General features: G+C 36.9%; 1 protein-coding gene across 1 annotated transcript; it reads left to right on the top strand.

The window, feature by feature from the left end:
* Nucleotides 1–381: 381 nt before the first annotated feature.
* Nucleotides 382–18276, top strand: LOC128166189 (HEAT repeat-containing protein 1-like). The gene is made up of 40 exons (XM_052831190.1): nucleotides 382–531; nucleotides 892–1108; nucleotides 1246–1390; nucleotides 1511–1612; nucleotides 2881–3135; nucleotides 3252–3337; nucleotides 3614–3871; nucleotides 3957–4064; nucleotides 4337–4556; nucleotides 4841–4930; nucleotides 5371–6061; nucleotides 6176–6306; nucleotides 6399–6564; nucleotides 6677–6858; nucleotides 7099–7272; nucleotides 7721–7939; nucleotides 8447–8575; nucleotides 8801–8895; nucleotides 9029–9178; nucleotides 9338–9444; nucleotides 9592–9713; nucleotides 9861–9989; nucleotides 10128–10352; nucleotides 10459–10582; nucleotides 10817–10974; nucleotides 11267–11428; nucleotides 12607–12738; nucleotides 12983–13129; nucleotides 13289–13467; nucleotides 13804–13903; nucleotides 14102–14175; nucleotides 14278–14362; nucleotides 14487–14618; nucleotides 15090–15185; nucleotides 15288–15358; nucleotides 15476–15573; nucleotides 15780–15937; nucleotides 16288–16443; nucleotides 17358–17466; nucleotides 17969–18276. Exons 1-40 carry the CDS (start codon nucleotides 390–392, stop codon nucleotides 18055–18057), a joined length of 6213 nt encoding a protein of 2070 aa, XP_052687150.1. The 5' UTR covers nucleotides 382–389; the 3' UTR covers nucleotides 18058–18276.
* The last annotated feature ends 50 nt before the right edge of the window (nucleotides 18277–18326 follow it).

Here is an 18326-nt window from a genome sequence, read left to right on the forward strand (position 1 = left end):
TTGTACGTAGTTGAAGTCTGTTCAATAACGTTAAAAAATTACAAAATATGTACTTAAAGTAATTTATTTGATTATTTAAAGATATGTAGAAAGCATTATTTTACTTTATTACCATGTATTGAATTCTTTTCACAAAATTTACTGATTATAAAAAAATTTAACATCCGGAATTTTCATCAGTAATGGTTCTACAGTTTTTCAAGCTCTGGTCATATCCAGTATGAATTTATTGATAAAACACGTGCAAGATAGAAAGTTATAGGAGAAAAAACACACATAGTAAGTTTATCCGTCTTTTATCCGATGACAATTTCGGCCTCTAATTAGATTTTTACCGTATGTCAAATTTTCTTACTTTTTGTCTTCATTTTTATCCAACAGAGCTAAAAATGACGTCTTTGGCAAAACAGTTGGAACGCTTGGCAGTGCCACACATTCGAGCTGTTTATGGCGAAGATAAAAGGAGAAAATCCCTCTTGTTCGATCCAAAGGAGGCTGCAGCATTGGACAAAGAAGCCATTTATGCAATTGGTGGGTGTGTTTTTGATACCAATATAATAAATTATATTAATTTATACTCAAACGCTGATTTCATTTATTTAACCATAAAAAATTAGACAACTCTACATTCTATCACAAACTCAAGTCATAACATCATGATAATACATTTACCTTTTAAAAAAGTTCGAGGGAAATCAATGAAGGGAAAAATACGAGATTTCCTTATAGCACTGATACGGCATACTTTTTTACCCAAAGAAACTCTCAGAGAATCTGACGTCATTTTTTCATTCAATAAATTCTCAGTTAACCTGCACAGTTCTTCAATATTATCACTAGGATACTTTCAGGTTGTTAGTGATTCTAAGGTTATTGCTTTTCTTTAATCAGGTACAAATGGGATAGCTGAGTTGCAGGCTATCGATCCAGTTTTTGATGCATATCAGGAAGTGTTGTTTGGTGAATCAACCATGACCTTCCAGAGGAGTGTTCAGACAGCCGAAGTGAATGCCCAGATTGATGAAACAGTTGAATCTTTTCTCCAGAGACTAACACCATATTGTTTGCTCAAACCAGCACACAAAGCATTGGAGTGGTTGATTTTCAGGTACAAAGGAGCATATCAAAATTGATGAAAAATCCATTGAAAGCAAATTACATGTATGCTAATTTTTTTTTACTAGAGAGCACTAACTTACTAATTGTGCCATCTGTGAATAAAATTGTTTCATTTTGTCTCTTTAGGTTCAATATCAATATCTACAATATGGATGCCTTTATGGTCTGTCTGTTACCATTCCATGAGAGCAAGATATTCATACGAGCAGTTCAACTTCTAAATTTAAAGTCCAAAACCGCCACTAAGTGGGATTGGCTACTTCCAATTCAAGTAAATATTTGATTTTTTTTTTACATTGAGCAAAATCCTGCATTCATTCTTTATTCCTTTAAGCAGAAATTTATTATTTGATGTGTTGTTATCATCAACAGCTGTATGTTTATATTATAGGCCTCTGGTGTGCACTTGCCCAGACAGACTTTGATCAACCATTGTAACTCAAACACTGGCTTCCTCTCCTTTCTCTGTGAGAGACTGTACAAAACAATCAAAGTAAGCACTAGATGTAGAACTAGTATCAAAGTAAGCACTAGATGTAGAACTAGTATCAAAGTAAGCACTATATGTAGAACTCGTATCAAAGTAAGCACTAGATGTAGAACTAGTATCAAAGTAAGCACTAGATGTAGAACTCGTATCAAAGTAAGCACTAGATGTAGAATTAGTATCAAAGTAAGCACTAGATGTAGAACTCGTATCAAAGTAAGCACTAGATGTAGAACTCGTATCAAAGTAAGCACTAGATGTAGAACTCGTATCAAAGTAAGCACTAGATGTAGAACTAGTATCAAAGTAAGCACTAGATGTAGAACTCGTATCAAAGTAAGCACTAGATGTAGAACTCGTATCAAAGTAAGCACTAGATGTAGAACTCGTATCAAAGTAAGCACTAGATGTAGAACTCGTATCAAAGTAAGCACTAGATGTAGAACTAGTATCAAAGTAAGCACTAGATGTAGAACTCGTATCAAAGTAAGCACTATATGTAGAACTCGTATCAAAGTAAGCACTAGATGTAGAACTCGTATCAAAGTAAGCACTAGATGTAGAACTCGTATCAAAGTAAGCACTAGATGTAGAACTCGTATCAAAGTAAGCACTATATGTAGAACTCGTATCAAAGTAAGCACTAGATGTAGAACTCGTATCAAAGTAAGCACTAGATGTAGAACTAGTATCAAAGTAAGCACTAGATGTAGAACTCGTATCAAAGTAAGCACTAGATGTAGAACTCGTATCAAAGTAAGCACTAGATGTAGAACTCGTATCAAAGTAAGCACTAGATGTAGAACTCGTAACAAAGTAAGCACTAGATGTAAAACTAGTATCAAAGTAAGCACTAGATGTAGAACTCGTATCAAAGTAAGCACTAGATGTAGAACTCGTATCAAAGTAAGCACTAGATGTAGAACTCGTATCAAAGTAAGCACTAGATGTAGAACTCGTATCAAAGTAAGCACTAGATGTAGAACTCGTATCAAAGTAAGCACTAGATGTAGAACTCGTATCAAAGTAAGCACTAGATGTAGAACTCGTATCAAAGTAAGCACTAGATGTAGAACTCGTTTCAAAGTAAGCACTAGATGTAGAACTCGTATCAAAGTAAGCACTAGATGTAGAACTAGTATCAAAATTTACATCATTAAAATAAGTATCATTATTTTGATGGTTTGATGACTCATTTGTTTGGAAATTATTTCAGGTATATGCGATATATTAATATACATTTATGATTCTTAGTTTAAAACTTTCTTAAACAGGAGATAGTGAAGAAAGATGATGGAGACAAACTAAGAGTTATCTTCTCTTTCTACATGTCCACTGTTGTGGGGGCACTGGAGTTCGGTGGAGCCACTGAGAACTTCATTGCCGCCATCCTCCCCCACCTCAGTCGTGGTCTGAAGTCAAAGGTCACTCAATACAGGGCTGCCACCTACATGATACTGGGTCAGCTTGTCTCAAAGACCAACCTACAGGGAGATCTGTTAAAGACGTTGTTGTCTGCTCTATTTAAGGTTGAGACATTTTGTATATCATTAACCTATTTAGCAAAATTGATGACTTGTTTTGAATTATGCATCTGTTGGTAGGTTGTGTCTGAAGTTAACTGAAGTTGTTTTTCTTCTTTTAGAAATCAATTTTGTCTCTTGAAAAAGAAACTATGACCTGTGCAGTGCTGATATTTCAGCAACAGAAGATCTCAAATCTTCCAGCAAGGTATGCACCGGATAATATCCTTATCTACACAACAAAAATGTTAAAAACTCTGGACATGTCAGAGTCAGACAGCAGTAAGCTCTACGCAAATGATAAGAAAAAATGAATATATTTTGAACTCAATATTCTTAAATACTTAGTCAATGTCAAAGTGTTTCGAAGGCTCTTGGTGCTAATTTTAATTTTTTTCAAAGTTTGGTCACTTTATTTATGCAGTGATCACACACCTTGCAGTGAGACTAAAATTTGAATCTAAATTTTAGTTTGTTTTTCCAGATCTTTTAAACACATCTGTCGACAGCCAGGTCTGGTAGAAACCTTGAAGACTATGGCTACAGAGGGCATTTGTGACAAACTGACTTTGGCTTTCTTGGAAAGACTTGTTGTTATGGCTGTGAAACAGGACTCTGAGATGAGTATGAGTGAGAGCAGTGATACAGAGGCTATCTCGAGCCCCCCACCTTATCTCGATCTCCTCCACGACTTTCTGTCCAGTGTCCCTCTCAGTCAACAGGTGGCAGACAGCCTCACTAAGTAGGCACATTCACCTCACTGTGATCATTGGAATTCAGACATGTTTTGATTTAAAATGATGATAATTTTTCCATTTTGTTTGCAGGAAAATTATAGAGAACTATCTCATGTGTGCTAATGTCACTGATGATGATGATGACTTGGAAGATCTCAGCAGGAAGCACAAGAAGACAGTCCAGCTCCTGGAGGACAGGTAACTAATAAGTGACAGGTGAAAGTCAGATAAGAGGTCCAAGTTTATTTTCATCCAAGCTTCCAAGGTGCCACTGGACTACATAGAATTATAGTAAAACATATTCCTTGTATTCTTTTATGTATACAGCAAGTACTCTACATTATATTTAGTAATTGACTGGGTAATGTATTTGTTAGGTACCCACAGTGGTATTTACTGATGGACTGGGTTATTTATCTGACAATACCCCTCAGTGGTATTTAGTAAATCAATAAGCTATGTATCAATAGGTACCCCACATCGTTGGACAGAACGGTGCAGGAATTGTTGGAGGGGGAGGAGGACGAGGGAGTGAGGGATAAGATCCAGGACTTCCTGAACCTGTCCGTGCTGTCCGTCAAACACCAGCACCTGTCAGACATCGAGGGCACCCTCACCCTGTCCCTCAACCACAGGACTCCCTCCATTCGAGTCAGCGCCCTGCAGCACCTGCTGAAGAATGCAGACAAGGTAAGGAACATGGGGGTCTCTACGTAGTGAGTCGGAGCCAAAATACAGTAAAACACGGTTATAGTGAAGTATCAGTCACAAGTGACTTTGATTTGTTATAAATGTGATGTGTTAATCTGATGAGTTTATAATACAATTTTAAAAGGCAATGAAACTGTCTCTCAAGTAAGCATGAATTGTTATGAGTGTGTTCTGTGACAGTGTTTTACTGTTTATAAATATCCACTGAATGCGCTAGCTTTAAGACCACAAGAAACAAGCTACAGGATTGTTCTTGCTTGCAGTGTGACCCTGACTATGTAGCCGATGTGTTGATGACCAGACTAGCGGATGATTCCAGTGAAGTTGTGGACAAAATCCTTGATGTGGGACAGGTCTGTAAAGATAGAGGCTGCATGTTACCTATATGTGTATACTCCGAGGTCTACATTGTATAATTTTTACCCTTTGGAAAAATTGTCAAAAAAACCCTGTTTTGTGTTTGATGCACACTGAAAAAAAAATACATCAAAAAGGTCTTTTAAGTCAAAGTTGCCACTGTTTTTTATTTCATTATTTTTTTTATTATTTCAAACACTATATTTTTATAAATCCAAACACATGATTAAAAAGATATGCAAGTCCCAAACAAAGAAACAACAAAACTTCTGTTTTAGTCTTGATTAATAATGTTCCCCCATTAGTTTATCATTGTTGAAAGTTAATAAATGAGCATCAACAACAATATATTTAAAATAAAAAAAAAATAGCATAGCCATTTAACTTCAATAAAACTCCTACACACTGGGGCTGAATTATTGGCGTCTACTTGCAGAGTTTATGGAGTATGCTCAGTGACAGAGACCAGCTGTGCAGCCTGCTGGGTAAGATTGTCCTGCGGTGTCAGCCCTGGTCAGAGCTGGGGACCAAAGCCCTGGTGGTTCTGTGTGGGTGTGACCCCAAGCTGCAGCCATCTGTCCTCCTCCTTCTGTTTCCACGGTTTCTGCTCTGTACACCTGATGATGTCAATTTTCTTAGAGATTTATGCGAGACTAACTTGGCTAAAAGTAACCAAGTCATCAAAGCTTTGGCACAGAAGCTGAAGAAGAAAGCATTAGGTAAAAAGACAATGTCTGAAGAGGACCTAGCCAGGGTTTCTGTGGATGTGACAGAATGGTTAGCTGCTGCTGTCATAAAAATGCCAGACTGTGAGAAATTTCTGACACAGATGGTGAAGACAGCAGATGGTCTGAGATCTAAATGTCAGCTAGCAATGTTCCTCAACACAGCCATTACACTTCTGACGGACCCTAAAGACAAAATCCACTGGTGTGGTAAACAGCTACATCTTCTGCATCAGCTCCACCCTGAAGGTCAGCCAAGATCAGATTGGGAGGAGACTGTTGCCATGGTGACAGAGACCTGTCAGAGTCTTGTTTTCCACCAGACACAGGGAAACGCCATCAGTCTGAATCTGTTTGCAGACTTAATAAATCTGATTCCAGATCATTTCAAAGATAAAACAGGTAAATACCTTTGGTCTTTACATACTGGGTCATGATGATATAATTTACTGTATGTAAACAATGTCCCTAACTTATCAGGCTTGATTTATAGACATCCTTTATTTTTCAATTTAGAGGCTGATTACTGGAACTTTGATGATGAGGCTCTGACCTTGACTGTGAGGTTGTTTGATTACCTGATGCTTATGTCTACTAACTCCCCCTGTAGGCAGGGATATAGAAAACTGGTCGCCAAATTCTTACAGGTACCATTTGTTAAGTGATAGTGATAAGCTGCCAAAAAATTGAAAGTATAATTGATGGTATATATTTATTGCCAAATGTTTATTTTTGTTAGCATCTGAAGAATAATGATGTCAGAATGAAGTTTCTTGGAACTCTGTGGACACAGCATTGTAATGATCTCAGTGAAAGCTCAGGGGTCAAGGTCAGCCTACAAATTCAGGCCTTACTTGTAGGAAAACAACTTATGCAGGATCCAAAGTTCAAGGCCACGGATTCAGGTCAGTTGGAAATAAAAGAAGAACAGACAGTTTTAACTAGTTTCTCACTAGATACTGTAACCATTCAATAATTGGCATATATAAGTACAATACACATGATGATGTTTTGTAGTCATAATAAACCTGTTGTTAACCTTGATGAGTCCATACCCTGGAATTCGTCAGACCGCCATAGAATGTCTGAAGCTATTGAGTGATAAGGATAATTCGGGTGTTGGGATGTTTGCCCCATTGGTGAAACATGTATTGCAGTGTGAGGTGGAGATTGAATCAGACCAGGAATATCTAAAACAGGTAAAATAGCACAAGGAACATGGGTCAGAAAGAAATATACATGTACATGTGTAATGCCAACATGTTTGTTCATTTTGATTTTGACTGTCTTTCTTGAATTTTGACAAAGTAAGCATGAATGTAGCAAAAAAAGGTCAAACATTTATGCATTGAGATCAAGGTTTACTTGTTTTACAGTCGTACTAATGGAATGTTATTTCTTGCATGTTTGTATAATTCCATCGTAAATTCCATAATTAGGCAGTATTTGCTGTAATGGGCAACGAACCAAAGAAGAGTAAGCGAAGGTCTCATGCAGGTAAAAAGGCAGAGGAAACCCTGGTCAGTGTTGTGGTGGACATTCTACAGAACTCGGCCACGCCTGAGTACATCCGGAACAGTCTGCTAAAGGTCACCGCCCTCCATAACAACAAGGTACCAGACAGGGCGACAGGGTAGTGTTAGGTTTACATATTGTTTGTTCTGTATCTTTGATATAAGTAACAAAGTTAAAAACAGTTAAATACAGGTACTGTTTAACAGTGTTATAATGAATTTACATTTAAAGGGAAGTCACATTTTTTTTCTCAAATCTTCAGATACATTATGAATGTATCAAATCTATAACAAATGTAGTATATTTCAGTATCTGTACTTACTTGCATTGAACATTAAGCAATATGTCATGGACTCCTACTACATGTACTATGCCCAAATTATATTGAGAACGAGTTATCTTCCCTTCATCCACTCTCTAATACCGGACTTCACTTTATGTTTTTTCACATTTAATTTCTTATGAATCAAATTGTCTTGCACTTGGATATAAGCATGTTTTACTGATTTAAATGAATCACTACATGTATACCTCATTACTTGTTAGAAACTTCTGGGAGAGCTGCTGCCAGTCTTGAGGTCCTTGTTACTGGCCGCTCAGGGTGACAGACCCTCACCCCTCGTCCTGGACAGCTGTGGGCTCCTGATTCAGAGGTTCACCCAGGACACCTGCTCCCTGCTGGACTCTGACCCCCAGGCACTGACCCTGGTACTAGAGATGTTGTCAAGCCCGGTCACAAAAGTACAAGAACTGATGATTTCACAGGTAATATCTCTCTGGTCATTGTACAGAAACAATGTAGGGAAGTTACATATAGGTACATGTACTGAGAACAATTTCAGTCTGATTCTCTTATCTAGCTATGGGTGTCTTTGAGATATAACACTGTTATGACACCTGGATATTAAGACATTCATTTAGTGTGATGAAAATTATCTTGCTTTGTCAGGCCAAGCACATGTTACATGATACAATAATTGAATAGAAAGCATTTATAATTGCTCAGAAAATTGTGTCAACTTAGATTAAAATTTTATTTGAAAGTGAGCTAGTTTTCAAGAAAGTGGCAGTTTATCATGTATGAATAAATTTACATCTGAGCAAAAAATCTCTTGAATTTTCCTGTAGTTATTCAGATTTGGGAAAGTCACATGCTATGTTTGTCCTTTGAACAGTGTCACATAAGCTGTATAATAGATGGCGTCACATCATCATTATTTAATATTCTGTGACAGACATGTCATGATATTGTTTTCTCCTGTCCATTAACAGGTGAGCGGTGAATTTTACGAAGGATTGACCCCGGAGACTCGTCACAAGGTTTTGTCGTGTCTGTTTGATGTCTGGGTGAAAACACAGTCTCCAGACACTGTCAAAGTGATCAAGAAGACACTGAAACATGTAAGTTGCACAAACTACAGGTATACGTACCATCTTTAGAGACTCTACATGGTCAGGTTAAATGAGGTGTACTCGTAAATACAGAATTATCAAGAACTCTTAATTAATTATTATATGTAAAAGATGTTCTATTGCCTTGTAGACAGAATTTGTCATTCTGTGTTAAAGTTAAAGAGCAAATTTTGACCTGCCTTTTATATTTCTCATTCTTCCATGATTTAATAGTTGGTATTGGAGAGTGGACATGTTATTGAGGAACTCAACAAATGTCTGCAGACAACACCATCAGCCTCCACCGTCAAAGAACGCAAAAGACACAGGTGAAGGGCCACATGACTTGCTCCTTACTAACACCTTGACCCCCATCCCACCACCCAAACCCTTCCTCTCACATCAGCTTAGTACATGTATGTGTTTATAGCAGAAAACTAGCATTGTATGATTACTTTACAGGAAATCTGATGTACGCGGACAGGCAGAGGAAGACATTTTTGAACAGTTGCCATGGCAGCGAGTGGTTGTTGTCCTTGAGACCATTCAAAGCAAGAAAAAAATCAACGACTATGTCCAGCTTTTACCCACCTTGTTTAAGATACTATCAGAGTAAGTCTTGGGAACAGCTGTAGTTGAATTAAGTGGAGATATGTATGTGTTGAACAGTCAGTGTCTCACTCCTTGAACATCGCTGCCAATTGTTTGTTTACTTCTATGACCTTGACATTGTAACAAGTGCATTGTTCTGTGAACTGATTGTGTTTGTAGGGTGTTGAACTCAGACCAGCATGCCTCAGCTGAGTACATCAAGCAGCTGCTGTTGTCTGTGGTTGATGAAGTGTGTCAAAGGGCCATCAGACATCAACTTGTACCAGGTAAGTTTCTTGTAATTCAAGAAAAAAAAGGAAATACATATGAATGAATTTAGATCGATACTAGTATACTGTTTCATTAAGGTTACCTGAATTCAAGAATTTACTTTTAAATTTTTGTATGATAAGTTTGTGTTGTCTCTGATTTAGATTTGAAGAAGGAGTCGTCTTTTAACATTGATCTGATAGTGAGCGCCATCAGGACGTCCAGCAATCCACAGACTCATCATAAAGCTCTGCTCGTCCTGTCCACAGCATCCAAAATATTCCCAGTACTATTCTTTTTCTCTGTTCTTTTCACAATATTTTAATTACTATTTATTAATAAGATTTCTTTCATACTCTTCTTTTCAATATGACCAGTTAAGGACTGTACATTTTAACACCAGTAATTCTCATGTTTGATTGGCTTCCTTCAGGAAGATCTTCTACACAAAGTCATGTCTGTGTTCACCTTTATGGGAGCAAATGTGATGCGCCATGACGACCAGTACAGTTTCCATGTCATCAATCGTATTCTGGAGACCGTGGTTCCTGCCTTAGTTACGGTAAGACAGACTGTTAATTAATAAGGTAAAAGTGGCAGGTTATAACCCAGTTATAAAGATATTGTCCTCAAAATTGAAGAAGGGTAATGATTTTATGGAAAAGGATAATGATCCTATGAATCATTGCATACTTTTCAGGCATGTGAGCAGAAAGAGGCCCTCGCTGGAGGTCAGAGCAAGGAGGAGGTCATCACCATGGTGATGCAGGTGTTTGTGGATGCCTACACCCACATCCCAGAGCACCGCCGCCTGATGCTGTTCTCAAGATTGGTGGAGATAGTAGGTGGAGACAACTTCCTGTGGAGGTGTGTCCTTCTAAAGATGGCGCATGAAATTACCCGTCCAGCTAGTGAACCCACAGAGGTAAGATCAGCAGTCAGATGTTACATATCCAACACTTTACAGTCCCTGTGCCCCAGTTTATGTATAGCTGATTTTAACAAAATATTATTCATTCCTTTCATGGCAGGAAGATGATGCTGAGATGCAGTTTGACTTGAATCTGTTATTCCAGTTTTCTGTAACAACACAAATCAACTCAATAGCTGCCATGATAACTTACGTATCAGGTCTGCCTGTTGATAAACCCACAGGTAAAGGACCTCAATTTATTTAGTTCATTTACCGGTATATTGTGTGTATTTCATACACATATAAATAGAAAAAAATTGTCAGCATCCAATACTACTAGTATCCAAGAATTTGTCTTTTTGGTGAGGTATTTTAAGAATTATGATGTTTAATCATATACAGTTAGAATATTTAAAACAATTGAATTTCAATGCACAGTACAAATAAATAACAAACTTACCATGTTATGTTTTTAGAGTCGACACCCAAGAGAAGGAAACCAGGGAAACAGAATAAGGATGGGGTGGAGATCTTCAAAGTGGAGACCCACACCTCCAAACAGCTCAGACATTTCAAGTACCGGACGATCCGACTACTGCTGTCCTGGTGCACAAGCTCTACCCTACTACAGCAGGTGTGTTTTGTCACGGTTACATAGGATTGTTTGTCAGGGTTACGTGTGGTTCCTTCATCAATAGGTATAATGTCATGGTTACCTGTTATTTCTGCAACATCAGATGTTTTGTATTTTTTCTTTGAGTATTTCTTGGAATTTTGGAAAATTTGCAGACCTTTCTTTCCTCCATTTATTACAATTACTGATGTAGCTACTTTTATAGACTTTCCCTTGGAAACAAATACTTTTGCTTACCACATGAATTGCTATTCAAGGACGATTTACTAAAAAATCTGGTTTAATTTTTCAGTTGGCAGCTTGTGAAGAAGGGGAGATAACCTCTGGCTTCCATCACCTGGTACAGACCATCATGACCTACATTTGTGCCCTGATAGAGCTGAGGGTGGAGGATCAGACCCTGGCTAAGTTCTGCCGTGCCCTAACCCACAAAATATACGACCTCCTTGACAAGGTCAGACTCTATTCCCTTAATATTCTCTCTTTTTATCTTGTTAAGGTTTTGAGCTTTCATGTTATGTTTGAAGTATGATAATCTGTTAAGTTTAACAAATATAAATTAATTGATTATCATATCGATGTCTAATTCTTAAACCATATGTATATAGATATAGGTACTGTACATTCCATATGTATATAGATATAGATACTGTACATTCCATATGTATATAGATATAGGTACTGTACATTACATATGTATATAGATATAGGTACTGTACATTCCATATGTATATAGATATAGGTACTGTACATTCCATATGTATATAGATATAGGTACTGTACATTCCATATGTATATAGATATAGGTACTGTACATTCCATATGTATATAGATATAGGTACTGTTCATTCCATATGTATATAGATATAGGTACTGTACATTCCATATGTATATAGATATAGGTACTGTACATTCCATATGTATATAGATATAGGTACTGTACATTACATATGTATATAGATATAGGTACTGTACATTCCATATGTATATAGATATAGGTACTGTTCATTCCATATGTATAAAGATATAGGTACTGTACATTCCATATGTATATAGATATAGGTACTGTACATTCCATATGTATATAGATATAGGTACTGTACATTCCATATGTATATAGATATAGGTACTGTACATTCCATATGTATATAGATATAGGTACTGTACATTCCATATGTATATAGATATAGGTACTGTTCATTCCATATGTATATAGATATAGGTACTGTACATTCCATATGTATATAGATATAGGTACTGTACATTCCATATGTATATAGATATAGGTACTGTACATTCCATATGTATATAGATATAGGTACTGTACATTCCATATGTATATAGATATAGGTACTGTACGTTCCATATGTTACACAGTGTATGTCTGCGAGTCCTTTTTTTTTTATATCACAAGAATATAAAATAATGAGCATTGACTTTTTATCATAATTTCATTTTGTTTACACCCATCCAAAAAAATAAGGCAAGTTTTTAAAATCTGTAAGGGGCAGCTTCTCAAAATTTTATGCAGATATTCATTCCTCACATTTGATTAGAAATCTCTAGTATTTGAGCTATTGAATGTAGTGGCCAAGGATTGCACTATCATTGGTTTCTTTCCTTGTTTTACAGGTGGTTGGACTTCTCCCGGAGACCATGTTACTTCAGGTGATTCAGGATCTGATGCAGCACTCGATCCCCAACATCCAGAGGAAGTCGATGGAGCTCCTCAACTCCTTCCTGCAGCAGAAGGAGCACACCATGGTAACGGACCCAGCCTTAGTGGGACTTAGTTGTCTCCATAAAGGGCACAAATATATTTTCTCTGTATCACTTTTTTCAACTTTGTACATCTCCATTATTGGCGCAGATTTTATTTCTTAGACTTGTTTGTTTTATTCGGAGCATTAAGTTTGAGTTGAGTTTGAAAAACCAAATTTATATTATTTTTTCGGAACATTTAATTAAAGCTTTCCTCTGTCATTGTTAAAAAATACTGCTGTTGTAGGAGACAAGCTTACTGGGGGTTGTGGACAGACTGTTACGTGTGTGTTCCTCAGAGAACGCAGAGGTCACCACTGTACAGACGGCCCTGTACAGCCTCAAGTTGTTGTGTAGAAGGATCGGCACCAACCATCCACAGATGTTCATCAAGGTGAATGTCCTGAAATTCTTGGACTAGCAATCTCCCCATACTACTCTAACAACAGCAAACATTCTGCCACCTTCATGCATTTTGAAATCTTTCCCTGAAAATTTATCAAGACCAAAACATTAGGCTAAGAAATATAATTCATTGTTGTTTTGTTTTTAGGTGCTGAAGACTTCGGTGGAAATATTCAGTAGTGACGAGGTGAACCAGTCTCTCCAGGCGAGTGCTGTGCTGTGTATCGCGGAGGTCTGTAGCTCGCTGAAGGCCCACGTCATCTCTCAACTGTCCACATTCATGCCAAAGATTGTCTCCTGTCTCAAGGATAGCCAGCTGCTGGAGGGGTGAGGTTATCTAACATCTTATCTAATGAAGCATTACTCAGGGCTCTCCATCATCTAAGTTTTATTGTGGCATGTAAAATTACTTTAACAATTTTTTTTGTTTTTTTTTTTTTATTTTTGGAGTAGAAACAACACATGTTTTGTAGTTGCACAGCTTAGATTTACACAAGTTATTCTAAATCATATTAATTACTGCAGTGAGTTCTTGGCAAATATCTTTCCCTAAGAACTACAGTATCCTTTAGCCCAACTCTTGTCAGAGTGTTTTAGATTGGCTTTTTTCTTTAACTATACCACAATGAGAATTTGAGAATGTGATCATAATGTTCCCCACAGGAATGAACTGTTTCTCCTGAGTGTCGTCACAGCGGTGCAGAAAGTAATGGAGAACTTGTCACTGTTCCTCAGCCCTTACCTGCAGGATATTGTCACTCGGGTAAGAGGTCTTGGATATCATGCCAGAATACAAGTTTCACCTCCAGTTCACTTTGAGATGAATTATTTTAGTTACAGTATAAGAAACAACTGACTTCTTTGTTGTACTATGTATTGGTTGTTAACTTCAATGAAGTTTGTCATACAGAATCTTAATGTTCAGGTTTTGTCTTGTAAAACTGTGCATTAATTCTTGTAGACCTGTTGTCTCTCTGGCAACCAGGCAGATGCACTACAAAAAGCACCCATTCAACAGAAGCTCAAGGCTATCAGGTATTTTAACTATAAACTATATTCTCTTCAAAGCACCTTGTATGGTTGAAAATGTTTAATGCATATTATTAGGTATTTATCAATCATTTGTTTGTGTTGTAGGAGCTCCATGGCAACCTCCCTTCCTCCTCGAGTACTCCTCGGGATTTTACCTGACTGTTATGAAAAGCTCCTGACAACCAGCCCAGTAAGTAGATAAGAGTCACAATTTAATGTCAATTGTTATTGAAGAATTCAAAAACAGACTTTTGTTTTTAGAGAGATATATCATCAAGCAGACATTGATAATTGAATACTTGAAATGTTTGCAGAAAGGGATAGAGTCGATGATGACCATGCTTACAGAGCATGTCAGTCACATGAAGAAAGAGGACCTCAGCAGTCACTTGGTGCAGCTCCAAGGATTCTATCTCACCTGTCTGGATGTACAGTCACAATCTCAGGTAAATCTTCCTCACCTGCCTGGATGTACAGTCACAATCTCAGGTAAATCTTCCTCACCTGTCTGGATGTACAGTCACATTCTCAGGTACTGGTAAATCTTTCTCACCTGTCTGGATGTACAGTTACAATCTTGGGTAATTCTATCCCACCTGTGTGGATGTACTCTCACCATCTCAGGTACCGGTAAGTTATTCCCACCTGTGTGGATGTACTCTCTCCACTATCTCAGGTACCGGTAAGTTATTCCCACCTGTGTGGATGTACATGTACAGTGACTGTACTCAGTAATTCCTGTCTGGATGTACACTTACAATTACAGGTAATTCTTAGTCACTTAGTCTATAGTCTACTGATCAAATGTAAAAATCATTTTTTTAATAGTTTATAATTCATAAATTTAGATTGTACTTAAATTGCCTTTTCAAGTGAATAACTACAATCCATTGTAAATGTGTACTTAATGATTACAGGGGGATGTAGAAGATTTAGAGGATGCTGTGATTGACACCATTGTTACCACGGTGATGAAGCTGTCGGAGGCCACATTTAGACCCATGTTTTACAAGGTAGACCACCTCTTGAACACTGAATCTGTTGTCATGGAAACAAGTCAGAAGTAAGTAAATATATTTATAGGTGCTTTTAATTCCTAATTTTATTCCCTGTAGATGTTTGATTGGGCCAAGAGAGAGGAGGAACAGAGGCACAGAATTCTTGTCTTCTACAAAATGGCAGATAGGTATGTTTAATGCTACAAACTCCTCGCAAAGTTGAAACTTAACTGTAATTAATTAAGCAGCATGATAAAGACTTGGTGTGCAGAAAAATCAGTGGTTGATGTATTGATCTATTACAGGCTGGCAGAGAAGATGCAGAGTCTGTTTACAATCTTTGCCAGTCACATTGTTGTTCATGCGGCTCAGGTGTTAAAGGACAACAACAAACAAATTACAGGTAACATTCCAATAGGGTTCCACTTTTCACAACTTTAAATCCCCTCTGATGTGATATGCTAAATTTTTTATGGATTGACTAAATCTTATTGCTTATTAATTCAGATTCTTCTAAAATAAAATTTTACTGTTTATTAATGCAGATCCTTATCCCCTTTCCAACATGCATGACAAAGTTTCTTTTAAAAATCCTTACTTTTTACACAGGGAATGATTTCTATGGGTCCAGTAAGAAGGGACGAAGGAAAGCTCACAAGTTACTGGTCCATGTCTGTGATTGTCTGTACAAGTGCTTCCTGTATGACACAGAGGGCTTCGTTACCAAGGAGAGATTCGACACCCTGCTACAGCCATTGGTTGATCAGGTAACAGACATCTACCAATCAGATTCACGCTTTTGTCAAGCTCTTGTGACTATCCCATTCAATTTTACATGCATAGTAAAACACCTTTATAATGAAGATCAGGAACAAACAATTTTGATTTATTGTTAAAATAACATTCGATTTTACAAAACAATTCAAGACTTGGGGGAATGAAAATTACTCCACTTCAAATTCATAGTAAGTGTTTTTGCTGTAACTGTACATTACTGCACCAGCAAGTGTATATATTTGTTCTGGGTCGGAAGGGGTAAGTTCATTGAAGCTAAGCTAGCATTTTTTTTAGAGAATGTAGAAAATAAAAGGTACATGTAGAATGTTACATATTTCAGCTGGAGAATGTAGACGATGGGACTTTATCCAAGGAGAGGGTGAGTAAGCATCTGGTTCCCTGTATCGTACAGTTCGGTGTGGCGACTCAGGACGATTCCCTCTGGAAGACCCTGAACTATCAGATCCTGCTCAAGACACGCCATACTTCACCACAGGTAAAGCCTCAGTCAACATTTCTGTATCATTCGCATTGAGTGATATACATGTAGTACACCAGATGATCAGTAAAAAATTCAGTCCACAGTTTTGCTTAGTTTGATTGCTTTTGAGGGATATGAAACTGAAATTGTTTTGGATGACCGCACACAGGACTGACCTTACCTGTGTACACATTTTACTGTTTTTTCATTTACTAATTGCCTGTGTTAATTTCATGCTAGGCTTGCACCATTAAGCATTATTTAAACATGTAATTTCTGAATCAAAAGTGCTTGGGAACATGTGACATCGAGGAAATTCTGATTACTCTCAATTTTACATCGGGGTAGAAATCTTAATGAATAAAATTCAAATAATTTGTTATCATGCATAATTAATGTTTTAAGAGCATTCTACTATACCAGAAAAAGAATTAAAATAAATTGTCCAGGTGAAAAGAGGGAATGTTTAGACAGTTAGCCCTTATCACTTCCTGTTAAAATGGCCGCCACTCTGAAACCATCGTAATGAACAGTGAAGAAGGGAAACATTTTCTGTTGATCATTTACAAACAAAATAACGACTAAAATGCTATTTCATTGCTAATGCAAGGTAAATTATTTCATTATAAACTATTGAGAAACAGATTATATCTGTTTGTTGATAAATTATGTATTGAAACAAGTTGTATTTTATTCTATACCAAAATTAAATACCACAAAAACGCTAAATTGGTTTATCTAATAATCGGTTAATCTGATAATGTTTGCCTGACAAACAGACTATCAGATTAAGCGGAACCCTCTGTAGTACACCAGATGATCAGTAAAAAATTCAGTCCACAGTTTTGCTTAGTTTGATTGCTTTTGAGGGATATGAAACTGAAATTTGCACTGAATAAGTTAAAATATTTATGCTTTTACATTTAAAGGTACGTTATGCAGCTTTGATTGCGGTGGATGAATTCCACAAAAGATTGTCGGAGGACTACATGCCATTACTGCCAGAGACTATTCCATTCCTTGCTGAACTCATGGAGGGTAAGTTTAACTTGTCAAGTTGGATTGATAATGTATAAAGGGTTACATGACTTTAATACAACTATAAGGTAGAGTGGTTGACCAGTTTGTCTCCAGTCAGCAATTCTAAAAAGTATGTGTACTTGTATGGATCCATTTTTATAGAGAAATGTATTTCTAAAGATCAGAATCACTAAATCTTCAGAATTAAAATATATTTGTTTAATGGTATTTAGTAATTCCCCCAATGTACAGATTTAGTCCAATGTATGAAGGAATGTTAGTGCAACCACTAAACTCATTTAAAGTCAGTCTGTTTATCAGAATATGAAGACTTATCAATCTCTAATGTCATCAAACTTGGTAGATAGTTGTTTGTTGACCCAGCATGGAGGTCACACGATCCGACGGTTGATGCTAATGTAATTAAAGTAGTTCAATTCAAGTTTTATCATAATGCAAACAGGTCTTGTTGATCAGTATTACTATAACATTATTCATTTTGTATTTTGTTTATCTGCAGATGAGGAAGAGGAAGTAGAGAAAATGTGTCAATCCGTCATCAGTCAAATGGAGAGAACGCTGGGAGAACCGTTGCAGAAATATTTCTGATTATCCAGACGAATGTATTTGACAGGAAAATGTTGTAAACCTGAAAATGTTGCTCTCAGAGACTATAAAAAATGAATAAACTCCTCAAGTCAATCATGTTTTGTATTTTATTACAAGTGAGTATTTGACAGTTGTTCTGGGATGGTAGATGTTCTGTAACAGTAAAACATAACAATGTGAGAATTATTGTACATTGGTCCAATAAAATTACAAAGTTGTTTTGCTTCAAAACACTTCAAAAACAAAACCTAGTAATTGTGATTTAAATT

Source organism: Crassostrea angulata, chromosome 10, assembly GCF_025612915.1.
Source record: "Crassostrea angulata isolate pt1a10 chromosome 10, ASM2561291v2, whole genome shotgun sequence".
Lineage (NCBI taxonomy): Eukaryota > Metazoa > Mollusca > Bivalvia > Ostreida > Ostreidae > Magallana > Magallana angulata.

Excerpts from the sequence above, each read along its gene's own strand:
- LOC128166189 (XM_052831190.1), top strand. The coding sequence starts at position 390 with ATGACGTCTTTGGCAAAACAGTTGGAACGCTTGGCAGTGCCACACATT. Across the intron at positions 6,062-6,175 it reads TCATTTCAAAGATAAAACAG|AGGCTGATTACTGGAACTTT; the intron begins GTAAATACCTTT and ends TTTTCAATTTAG. Across the intron at positions 14,363-14,486 it reads AGCTCCTGACAACCAGCCCA|AAAGGGATAGAGTCGATGAT; the intron begins GTAAGTAGATAA and ends AAATGTTTGCAG.